Source organism: Hyla sarda, chromosome 11, assembly GCF_029499605.1.
Source record: "Hyla sarda isolate aHylSar1 chromosome 11, aHylSar1.hap1, whole genome shotgun sequence".
Taxonomy (NCBI): Eukaryota; Metazoa; Chordata; class Amphibia; order Anura; family Hylidae; genus Hyla; species Hyla sarda.
This window is the reverse complement of record NC_079199.1, coordinates 24,512,752-24,525,577: the sequence shown is the minus strand read 5'-3', so window position 1 is coordinate 24,525,577 and position 12,826 is coordinate 24,512,752. Positions and strand designations below refer to the sequence as shown.

The window sequence follows — 12,826 nt, the reverse complement described above, 5'->3', positions numbered from 1 at the left end:
TTTTCCCCCTTGTCACCACGTGACCGGGACCTCGTGTTCCTGCCGCCGCAGATGCCTGCTTGGTGACGTCACGCGCGCGGCCTCTGCGCATGCGCGGAACCTTCTGACTAAATCGAAGGGGGAAAAAAAAAAAAAGAAAAAAAAAACAACAACCACCAGATAATCTTTCTTTTACCCCCCCTCCCTCCACCGGAGTGTTCATATTTGAGGGCAATAACGCGAGGGGGGGTAACCTCGGCTACAATAAGCGCGTAAAGAAGTTCCGGGCGACGGCGGCCGTCGTGAGATTGGAGGGGAAAAAAAAAAAAATAATATTGCGAGGTATGCGGAGCCCGCCGTGTGTGTACGGGGTTACAGCTGCTGGCGGTGCAGGGGCAGGAGGCGTCCGTATACTGAGGTCAAGCAGCTGCCCGAGCCCTGTGCAGACGTCTCCTCCTGCTGCTGCGACTATCGCGAGAGGTGACAACAAAAAACTCGATGTTTTAACAGGTTTTATTTCGACAGTTCTGTTTATGTTGTCTGTGCTGGCGACTTTACCTTCACAAAAAGTTGTTGTTTTTTTTTTTTTACTTAACGCAGGGTATGAACTGAGCCTTAATGTGACCAGTGTTTGGTGTAAAGTGTGTGGCTCCTCCAGCTGTTGCAAAACTACAACACCCAGCATGCCCTGAAAGGGCATGCTGGGTGTTGTAGTTTTGCAACAGCTGGAGGAGCTGCGGTGGTGGAAGGCGTCTTACAGACAGGTTTGCATGTTGTTTTGGGCGTGTACTGCGCGACCAAAACCGCCTTGTATTGTGGGAAAGTACATGATGCGACCCGACAGTTGCGCGAAATCCATCCAGGGTGGGATTTTTCGCAACTGTCTGGTCGCAGGTACCGCGTGGCCCCCATTTACTTTCCACCTTTATTTTATATCTATTTATTTAAAATTTGACCACAACAGGGGCAATAAAATAAATAAATAAAAGGAAAATCGCCATGTTGTACTGCACTTGGCCACATGGCGATTTTTCTATTTATTTTTATATTTTACCGACCGTAACTGGGGTTGCAAGGACAGTAAATTAAAAAAAATTATAATAAAAACGCCAGTGCGACATGGTGTGTTTTTATAATTTTTTTTATTAAAATTTTTTGCCCATGCAACCCATATTGCGGCCAAAATCACTGTGTAGCCTTAGGGTGCGTTCACACGCTCTTTGTTTTTGCGGGTTTTTCCGCAGCGTGTTTGAAAGGGGCGGGCTCTTCTCGGCTGTCCATAGCAGATTGTCCGCGGCGGAATTTACGCTGCGGAAAATCCGCCGCAGTCCCTACTGACTTCAATGGGGTTTGCGGCGGATATTCTGCAGCGTAAATTCCGCCGCGGACAATCTGCTATGGACAGTCAAGAAGAGCCCGCCCCTTTCAAATACGCTGCGGAAAACCTGCAAAAACAAAGAGCGTGTGAACGCACCCTTAGGGTACATTCCCACACAGCGTATTTGCTGCTGAGTATTTTATTTTCTCTGAAGTCAATGGGTAGGAAAATACGCAGCAACAAATACGCAGCAAATACGCAGCAAAATACGCCGTGTGGGAACGTACCCTTAGACCAAAAAAAAAAAAAAAGTGTTGGCCTTGTTTTTGTATGCTTTAGGGTACGTTCACACATACAGGATCTGCTGCATATTTTCTGCTTCAGAATTCGCTGCCCATTGAAGTTAACTGGTAGCAAAATCAACTGCACAAAATATGCGGCAGATCCTGTATGTGTGAACGTACCCTTAAAACTGTTTCCGTCAGGGCCCGTCCACACTGCTGCGGAATTCTCTGCCGGAATTCCGTTGTTTCAAATGGGAGTTTGCTGCACCATTTGGACTGCAGAATTTCCGCCGCGGGAATTCAAGATTCGGGACCACATGTTCAATACTTTCGGCATAACTCTGCCCGGACTGCATTGCCGTCAGTATTGGTGGTGCATGTCTGAGTCGTCCTAGCACTGATGGATTTTGGTGGCGCCTACTGTGGATGAGATCTCCGCCCGGGCTTTCGCAGAAAATTCGGCAGTGTGGACGGGCTCTTACAGTCTGGTTTTGTTTTATGCAAAAATGTGGTCAACCACGCTATTGTGTACACCAAAAAAAAAACAGATACCTTACGGTTTTGTTTTGTTTAGTTTTTTTTCTTTAAATATTATAAATCATTTGCAAACAGGTGTAGGTCTGTTATCCTATACGTTAGACGCAGCAAAATAGGCACGTGTGAAGATACCCTAAGGGTAGGGTTACCCGTAACGGATCCGCAGCGTATTTTACGCTGCGGATCTGCAGGTGACCCGACCCATAGTGTGCCTCCAGCTGTTGCCCCGGCTCGCCCCGCCCCCTGGCCTGCAAGCAGGCCAGGGGGCGGGGCGAGCCGGGGCAACAGCTGGAGGCACACTATGGGTCGGGTCACCGGCAGATCCGCAGCGTATTTTACGTGTGACCCTACCCTTTTGGTACATCCACACATACGGGATCTGCTGCAGATTTGATCCTGCATTAAATCATTTAGTTGCATAGATATCTGCAGCAAATTCTGTGCATGTGAATGTACGCTTTGGGCGCGTGCAAGTGACTGCGATCGAGTCGCGCTCACCGTGCCCTTCTCCTACCCAGTCGAGCTTAATTGACAGCCAGGGGGCGTGGCTTCTCTGTGCACACGGGATGTCAGTCAAACCGGTGTGGGACAGACGAGGGTGCGGCGAGCGTGACTGGAATGGCGTGCCACCAGACCGCATGAATGATCGGCAGATCACATGGTCCTTTAAAATCCATCATTGTAGGCTGCACATCACCTGTTTACACTGGGCAACGTGTGTCCAATATCGATAATATAAATTCATATAAAAAACGATGGCTTTTTTTTTTTACATGGGTCCGTTATCAGGAACAAATGTGGCTATTAGGGCTTATTCATCTGATAATTGGCGTATGTCAAAGGCCTTTGAGGTGCTGAGTGTATTATATATGATGTTTACCGTACCGTATTTATATAGAAGACAGAGGTAAAGAGATATTCCATATCTAAGTGGTGTTGAAGCTTTGTCTACGCACAACAATGGAAGTAGAATGAAATTACATGTGATTAATGCATGGAATAAATAACCATATGTGTACAGCGGTCCCTCAATTTACAATGTAAATCTGTTCCAGGACGACCATTGTATGGTAAAACCATTGTATGTTGAGGCCATAACTCTATGGAAACCTGGGAATTGGTTCTGGAAGCCACCAAAATGTCATCCAAAAATAGGAAAAAGTGAGGATTAAACAAAAATAAGTAAATAACTAATACAGATAAAGCAAATCCTTACATATAAAAGTAAGAAAGGTCTGCTGGGAGCTGTAATCACTGTCTATGTAGAGGACAGGAGCTTCTTCAGGGTCCTAAAAAAAAAAAGTAATTGAGCCGCCATTACCTGGTGTCCAAAGGAGTAGCTAACCCTGGCACAGGTAAAGAGTACAGAACATGTAATACCTCCCTGTACTGTAGGGGGCGCTACCAGACACCAGTCAGTGCATGCACTTCAGTAATACAGGGGTTTTACCAGTGAAATTCTATTCTGATTGGTCAGTCCTTCCAGACACGTTTGACAGATCTGGACTGTCTGTACATTGTATGTTGAGTGTGGTTTCAAGTTAAAAATGGTCCAGAAAAGGCCATTGTAAGTTGTGGGTTCACTGTATATATATATTCGGAACCCCTAAATGGAACTGGTAAACCTGGCACATCAGCTTCCGCTACAGGAAAGTACTTTGATGACTCTTCCCAGGACGCAGGCAGGTTGTTGTCATGCACCACTGCATCTTCATTGTCATGTCTTTGTCATCCCGCAACCTATACAAAGCGATTCCCAGTGTTGTGCCTGCCAACACTCGGAGTGCCGTTTTCTGTCTTTTTTTTTTTTTTACACCCCCCACCCCCTGTTCCATTGTCATTTTGGTGTACTTATTGACCCAAGGAACGGTTTTCCATTGGCCCTTTTTTTATTTTTTTGCGGTTTTCCATCTGTAAGGACAAAACTAGCATTGAGGCCACTGGCAGCAAAAGCTTTCACTTGCCCCAGGATAAGCTGTAGCATACAGGTCTTATCAATAAAAAAATGTAGTCCATTAGGTGCCTTTCCAACTCCTGATCCAGGTATAATGGCTCATCTACCCACTAACAGTAAACCAGACACTTCCCACTTCCGTGACAAAAAAAAAAAACAGGTTAGAAGAATCCCCACTTCATGGCGATGAGCCCCCACTCAGGTTGCGGTGGGAAGTTTGTTCCCTTCACTGTTAGAGGTGACACGCCTCAGATATGTTTCCACAAGACGGTTTCTTTCTCTCCATTCCTCTAAGCCATAGCACTGTGGACTACCTCCTTCCCCATCCCATGGTGAAATTGTATTTTTCTGCTCAGGAAAAAGACTGTTTTTTTTTTTTTTTTTATTCCAATCTTTCTGGGCTTCCGAGGAGGGATGGGTCTCTCTGCTTTATCCAGGTCCTAAAGCACCTCACTTGTTTTTGGCTGAGTCAGTCACTTTTTGGATGAGATATGGGGTGCAGTGATTTCCTACCATTCTAATGCATTGACCTTCTTTCTTGGTTATCTAGAATTCCACATCTCGATAGTCCCAGCACATCAGCAGTTGAATAGATCTAAGTAGATAGATAACAATTACTCCTCTGTCATAATTCTGGCCTGTTGAGATAGATGTTGAGCCTTTCTGTAACAGTGGGAGCTCCCGTCTTCATTCATTCCCCTGGGCCACTTCCTTTGCTCCATTGGATTGTCCTCACACAAGAGGAAATGGTTCTTCCAGCCAAGATCCCGAAACTATGAGTGAATTTCTAGTCTTTTCACTTGCTTCTACTGCAAGATCCCAATTTAGTCTAAAAATGCCACTTACTTGAGCCATCAAAGTGGGGTCCACAGCTTAGAAGAGATACAAGAATTAATCCAGATCCTGTTTGAGCGGAGTATCACATTCTGGTGCATTTTGGGTTCCACATCTGGTAGTAGACAACTGACTTGTGTACTCTTTCAGCACAAACATTTCTGGACCTTGAATTGGCCTAATGGACATATTCTACCAACTGTTTGCTCCCAGAGGAACCTGTAATTTCGACTTGTGCAGTCATTCAACTTAATCAGTTCAGTTTTTTCATTGACAAAAACACCTAAAAAAAACTTCCCCTTTTCCCCCAATGATACTGTCCTAATCTTGGATTTACCTCAGGACTTGAAAGTCTTTGTTTTGCTAGCGTAAGGAGTGCCTCTTTCCTATCTATTGAATAAAAACGCTCAGGACAGCCTTTTACCTTAAGCCTAATATGTAGACTTTTCTTCAGCATGTGTCTCGTTTCCCCGCCGCTTCTCATCGCTCCTTAGCCCCCTGTTATAACCACCTGGTCCTGGAGTCATGCATTTGTCTCATTAAGAGTGCTTTAACATGGATCTGAAATGCTGCCAATGTTTTTAGACTCAGGAATCTGCAGTATTTTGCAGGTAGATCTTTCTTATTTGGGTATGAAATTGCCGCTGAGGAGAAATAAGCATTGTTAAAAATCTGCAGTTGCATGTTTTGCTGCAAATCCAAAATATATTGCCAATTTTGAATTCCCTGTTGAAGTCAATGGGGAAAAATGTTTACTACAACATACTGATCATTTGTCTGGTTCCTTCCTACTTTATTTTTTATTTTTGAAAATGTGTTTTTATTGATATGAAAATCAGAGAGAGAAAAATAACATACGTTGTAAGTCAGAGCAATATCATAACATATGAAGTCATGGGTACATGTCCTCAGTAAGCAGTTCTGGACCTGGCTGTCCGGCAAATAAGAAAAGTACACAGGACAAACAAGCAGTAAGAATGTCCGCTGGGAGCAGAGCAACAAAGACCAATCTTCGAAACAAAGCTACCTGCATTAGACCTTTGAGGAGGCACATGGGTGGTAATAAACAGCACGACAGAAGGGCTAATACAGGGGTATAGAGGATGGGGAATCGGAAAGTAATTAGGAAATCTGCAAGCTCAATTAAGGTACCTAAGCCCTAGAACCAAAGAAAGAAAGAAAGGACAGAGAGAGGGAAGGGAGGAGGCAATCAAAGGAAGCAAAGTAGAGAAGTCATTCCCTTATGACCATGTACCTTGAAGGGTGGGAGAGGGGGGAAAGATCAGTAGATAAGTAGTACGGTCATCACAGGACTCCTAATGAGACCAAGTCTTGTGAAAGTGGTGTATCGAGTTATTTAAGCTAGCAGTCAAATATTCCATGTTGAGTTTTTCTGGCAATGTAGTCAAGAAAGGTAATGTATGTTTCTAGTAATGGGCAATAAGGCATTTCGAGGATGTTAGCATGTGGAGAAGCATCTTGGCACCATTCCCTCGAAGAGTTTTCACCAGCACATTTGGTTCCATCCTACTTGATGAAAGTGGTGTTCTACATTATTTATTTCTTATTTTGCATCCTAGAGAATGCTCTCTGCATTATTTCGACATAGTTTAGACCTGTCTTTTTTTATCAACAAGGACAGCATACAAGGCTTTAGTCTTGCAGAACAACTTTTACTTACCGAACATTCCATTAGAGATGGAGGCCTTTTAGACGGTATGCCTTGGGTGTCTGCTCTTTAGGTGTAGCAGACGGCTATGGGGTCTACTTTCCTCTTGGGTGCCCAGCTTCCAGTATTGCATGTTACTTCTGATCAAAAAGGTTCTGCAGGCAGCAGTGGACTAGCTGAGATATCTGGTTCTGTTCCCTACCCAAGGGACTGATTTTTATTTCCTTCTGTGTCCCCCCCAAATAAAATTGGCTAGGAATACATTTTATGGGTGAGTAACAAAAAGAAACAAACACCTCGTTTTGGATTAAGTAGAGATTAAAACTTTTTTTTCTAAATAACCTGTTTCTGTTTGTGTCATGGTGACCTTACATTTAGGACGTTGTCTCAACTCGAGATGTTTGAATTCCATCAAATCTCCATGATCGATTACATCTTTGGTGTAAATGTACAGATGTAAAAATGCAAAAATATTATTTATCTGTCGGGTTTTCTGGTAAATCCTAAATATTAGGTTTTATTAATTTTCTATCTTTTTGCTTCTTTTTAGAGAAATGCATTTCTTAGGCAATCAACAAATACAGCTGATGGTTTAGACTACTTCTATATTTTTGCAACAATGGAGGAAGAGTCAACTGAGAGAGGTGGTCCAGAAGTTGGAAGCAAACCCTCATCAAAAGCGCCTGCTTTCTTTTTCATACTTCATCCGTCACAGGGTGATGGTTCAAAAGAAGAGGGGATCTTGGTGGCCAACAAGGATGTATCCTCTGTGGCACCATTTATAACAACTGGTGCCAATGAATCAAAATCTGACTTCTTCCTTTCATCTAATTGTACATCTGGGGAGATCACTGTGACCCTGGATAATAACAACATGTGGAATGAATTTTACCGCTGCAACACTGAGATGGTCTTAACAAAGCAAGGAAGGCGCATGTTTCCCTATTGCCGTTATTGGATATCTGGTTTAACCCCACATCTGAAATACATCCTTGTTATGGACATCACTCCATTGGATAATTATCGGTATAAGTGGAATGGAAAGTGTTGGGAACCTGCAGGGAATGCAGATCCACATGTTCTCGGTAGGGTCTTCATTCACCCAGAGTCTCCCTCTACAGGGCAATATTGGATGCATCAGCCAATTTCTTTCTATAAACTCAAGTTGACCAATAATATTTTGGACCAAGATGGCCACATCATCCTTCACTCCATGCACCGCTACTTGCCACGGCTACATGTGATACCTGCAGAAACAGTCACTGATGTAATACAGCTTAATGGACCCAATGTTCACACATTCACTTTCCCACAAACAGAATTTATTGCAGTTACAGCATATCAGAATTTCCAAATTACACAGCTAAAAATTGATTGCAACCCTTTCGCCAAAGGTTTTCGGGAAGGGACTGTAACGGGACGACCAGCTAAAGATTTGAAACAGAAATCTTCAGATCAGGAAGTGGACTCTTCAATAAGTAAAAGTTCAGCCGAAGAAAATGAGGATTCTGGAAGTATGAAAAAGCTACAGGAATTATTCAGAATGTCTGAGTATTTCGATGGCGACAAAGAGAATGAAGCTGTCAACTCTGAGCAGGATTTCCTAAAGCTTAGCAGATCAGCGTCTGAATTTGGCAAAATTTCTAAACAAACTGAAGAGGTGATCAAAAGGTACAGTAATGGGTGTATCTCTGCTGGGTTAGATGCCCCTTAAAAAAGTACCAAAATTGTAGACAACTTTGCAACTAATCTAATTATGGAAAGCTACCTTCCAGTAGCATCTAGTTTAGAAATACAGAAATATACCAGGATACCAACATTTTTTCTAATGTAAAACTAGTGTACAAATTCTTCTAGTGTAACAATGCAAGTAGAAGATAATGGGGGGGTTAATGTTGCTGCTTCTTTACACAATGTGGAGAAAAATGAAATGAATAGATGCAGTTTACATACAACATTTCTTGCTATCCAAAATTGAATGCTATCAAGGGCTAGTGGCTAGGGCTAGTTATATGCATTTCACATGAGTATCTGGAAGACCAAACTGGAAGTGGGCCCAAAACACGAGGTGCAATTCTCTCCATTATAGTTTTTCTCCTTATAGATATTGGTCCTTTTTTTTTATAAAAGATGTTCCAATCTTTTCATACGTACCGATCATTACATTACCGATCATCCCTGTGCCTAAAAAGTAATGCGTCTATTAAAATGTGTTGATATCTGGAGGCACCCAGAAATTTTATTTGTCTTCCCTGGATTAGAAAGTATAAGTATCTCTTCTCAAAAAAATCGAACAGTGAGTGGCCAAAGTCAGAATACTGTTTTAGTAACAGTTTGCTGGGCTCACACCTGTGTTGGATTCTCCATCACTGTTTCCATCCAAAATATCAGACACCATGGCGGAAACCCAGTGGACCCCATTATAGTCAGATGGAAATTTTTCGAGAGCCAGTGGATCCGACTGCACTATATTATACCATTGTTCTGCTTCAGTGGGGGAGCAGAACAATGGAACGAACAATGCAGATCAGAACCCAGCTTTAGACAAAGTTTTCACTCAGGTTGCTTACAAAACTTATTTTTTTATATGTAATCTTGACAAATCTTGATAGTTTAGTGAATTATAGAAGTACAGTTGCGTATGTTTACTATTGCAAATGTGCAAAAATACTGGCAAACATGCTTGTTCCACATTTATGTGTTTTAAAACTTTTTATGCCCTTTTCCACAAGTGAATGTGGTGTAACAGAAAAGGGCTTGAGTTCACATCTGTGTAATAGTGTTCCAAAATGTTATCAAACCATTTTGACTTAAAGTAAGCCAACGATTAGGTTGACTAAGCTTAGACTACATGCGCCAAACCTCTAAAACATGAGATGCTGTGCTAAAACTGGTGCTTTTTTTTTTTAGACCGTCTAGTATAAGTTTACTAGACAGTGTTAGACAGTGTTTGTAAATCTTCCCCAATGTGTTATATTTTTCTGCCTGTCAAAAAGGAATGAAAACTTGCCACAAAGAAATAGCACCTGTCAGTTATAGCTCTGAAGCTGTCTACTGTCTACTTTGATATCAGGTACAGTATTTTAGATGCCAAAAAAGTCATGATATTGTACAACATTTTCGTACACAATCTTCCAGCTATACTGCTAATTGTTATTATTTTTTTAAGTAAGTATAATACCCACTGTTAGCTGTAAGGTATAACACCCGTTTTATCTGTATAGTGGTAATACCTGTACTTATCCTCTTTTCGTTATAAATATATAGATATTCACTATATATGCAATTAACATACATTTTGATGCAATCTAATTTGCTGTTCTCTCCTGTAGGGTCAATGAACACTTCTATAGGTCGTCTCTAGCTGCACCCACAGAGCAGCCTATTGTTGAAGTTAAAAAAGAACCTGAAGATGACTATGATTACAATAAGCCGGTAACCATGGAAGGCGTAACTGTAAAGCAAGAGCAGTCTGATGCTGAAGTAACAGATGACCACTACAACAGCGATGTTGACTATCCTATATTGGAGAAGCACTTTGCAAAGTTCAAAGAAGAGCCTTACTTGGATGAAAAATACTCTTCGGGTAGCCCAACAGGGGTTACAAAAGCTAAATTATTGAAACAGGAACCGGGCAGTATGCCTGTGTTACACCTGGAGCCTTGTGCTGCTGAAAAAAACAACCTTGAGACTCCCGATTTACAAATGCCTGTCTTGTCTAAAACCGCATTACAAGATATAGATGTAGATAATTCCGCACTTTGTAGAGAGAACCCTTCTATTCTTCCAAGCCCAAGCGTTAAGTCACATGTTGAAGATGACGGTTGTGTAAAAGGAAAAAGAAGAAGAATATGTAAAAACAAGATCGATGAAATATATGCAACCCTTCAAACTGCACTGAGAACCTCCCGTGGCCCTAAAAGGAAATTCCCTTCACTGATCCCTAAACCTTCAGTAACGCCAACCCCTGGAAGTGAGGGCACTGTGGCACCCATAGCGAAAAAAAGAGGGAGGCCGCCGAAGCCTAAACTTGCTAAGGTAGGGCGCCCTCCAAAAATCCACGAAGCTCCACGATTGTTACCAGATTTCAATCCAGACCTTGAAGATGTGGACGGAGTCTTATTTGTTGCTTTTTCCTCTAAGGTAAAATAAAATACAAAAAAGTTTTCTGACAGATATTTTAGAGGTTTGCTAAATTTAAAGTTTTTTTATTCTTATGTTTACTTTTGTAACTATATGAGGGAACATTGACTAAAATGGCGTACATCAGTTAAGTATGACTGTGTTAATTTATGGAAAGCCTAATGCATTTTTTGCCAATTTGTAATATATCAATCATCCCCTCTTCCCATGGTGGCTAAACCTCGGGCAGCATCAAATCCGGTCGAGGTCCCTTAATAATGACAGCTTAGTTTACTGTGAAGCATAGTTTTATACAGAGGCATGGAACAGGAAAGTGTCCAGGAGGCATTCTCCTCAGTTTCTCTCTGCTTGGCTTAAATGGCAAGTCTCTACGTAAACAGATAGCAGAGGCGGCTGATCGGAGACTACCTCCTGGATACTACCCTTTGGCACAGAGTTGCAGTGTTTTAACAATTTAAGCTTGATGAGGGAGCCTGTCAGAATTTGCTGCCACCTTTGGTTTGGAGAGTATAAATCTGCTGACAGACTCCCTTTAATGAATTAATAGTAAGTTCACGGGTTGGGTAAAAAACTATAACACTTCTGTTTTTACATAATCAAGTTGAACCTTCCTGACACACCTGCCATCACTGGTAAGGCCATTTTTTTTCCTCTTTCCTCTGAGTAGGGCATCAGTATCAGTGTGTTCTTTAGCTATAATTCAACAAAAGTGCTCTTTTGTCTCTTACATCGAGCTGTGGCTTTCGACCACGGCTGCTTCTGTCTGCAGATTTTTTTGCCAGGCTTTGCATATGGAGATGTCCCCAACCCACCCATCAACCAACTAAGCAACTCTCGTCACAAATGCCTTTACCAGGCCCATACCAGCAACTGTGTCAGGTCTGGCTTATCACGCCCCTGAAACAAATAAACCATTATTTTTTTTAAGAAAAGCAAAATGAATAGTTTATCAATAGGGATATAAGCTATGTGACTGAGAAAAGAGGGGCAATATCAGTGATAACCAGTGTGTTTACCTTGAATAGATAAAAAAAAAAAAAAGGGGGTTCCAGTTATATTTCCAACTTCTGTATTGTGAACTTAAGTGTAATGACAGATGGCTTTACATGTAGAAATTGCTAGTGTTCAGCAAGCAGGTGTATGGCCACCATAAGCATTAGGCAAAAATTTGGAGGGGTAATGGCGACCTTTCCCATGGCATTTGCCTAACTTCTGCCTAATGCTCCTGTAATTCTACATTAATCTGTTTTCCATAGTTGCCATCTTTATCTGTTTTAGTTTTTGGGGAAAAAAATGTGATCAATCCCCATACTAAAAAGTTCTTAGACTCAAGCAAAGTAAAATTAGTTTATGTAATAAAGACAGTTTTGTCATCAGATTATGTGTGTTATTTTTTTAGGAAGCTCTAGATGTTCACACAGAGAAAAAACCTACAGAGACTGTATCTACCAGTTTTTCTACTGAAACCTCCACAGAACTAACAGGTAGAAGACTTGCATTGTTACATAGAATTCATTGTCTGTCCCTGTGAATAATCATATCCAACTTGTTTCTCATCCAGTGTAACACTGTTATTTGACAAATGATTTATGCGTAACCAATGACAATGTTTTCCAATTACACATTGTGCTGTATTATACATTTTCTTATGTACTTCTCACTAGATCATGGACTAAGACTATGGGAAAGTGAAGCTTAAGGACTCGTCCACACAGTGGAAATTCCGCCAGTGAAAGAAGTACTTGGCTGTGGCCACTGCAAGGGGATATTCAGCCAGCCTTAATTTAGGGATTTCATTGTAGGAAACCTTTCAGCTCTATATTATACTTAGACCTGCAGCCATAGACAGATAGCTGTGTCTTAATTGATGGCGGTTTCCAAAGTTTTAAAATAATATTTTCTTTCTAAGCTTAAGGGTTGGAATTGGTGCTAAACTGCAGCATACATACCCTTTCCCTCCTCCACCCATTCCTGCTTTGAATAACATATGTATACAACTTAGTGCTGGAAGGGGTGGGGGAGGGAGAAGGCTTGTATGCTGCATTGTAGCACCTTCTCCGACCCTTTTGAGCTTAGAAAGAAAACATGATTTTTAAACTTTTCCTACC

General features: G+C 41.7%; 1 protein-coding gene across 6 annotated transcripts in view; it reads left to right on the top strand.

Annotated features, from left to right (window-relative positions):
* MGA (MAX dimerization protein MGA) overlaps positions 1-12,826 on the top strand; it is a 66,129-nt gene that overhangs the window by 372 nt on the left and 52,931 nt on the right. For 2 of the 6 annotated variants that reach the window (XM_056546668.1, XM_056546665.1), the window contains exons 1-4: positions 326-459; positions 7,126-8,246; positions 9,908-10,718; positions 12,118-12,202. In XM_056546668.1, the coding sequence (XP_056402643.1) occupies positions 7,195-8,246; positions 9,908-10,718; positions 12,118-12,202 (1,948 nt within the window). In that variant the 5' untranslated portion in view covers positions 326-459; positions 7,126-7,194. The other 4 variants (XM_056546666.1, XM_056546667.1, XM_056546669.1 and 1 more) reach the window with 4 other exon arrangements.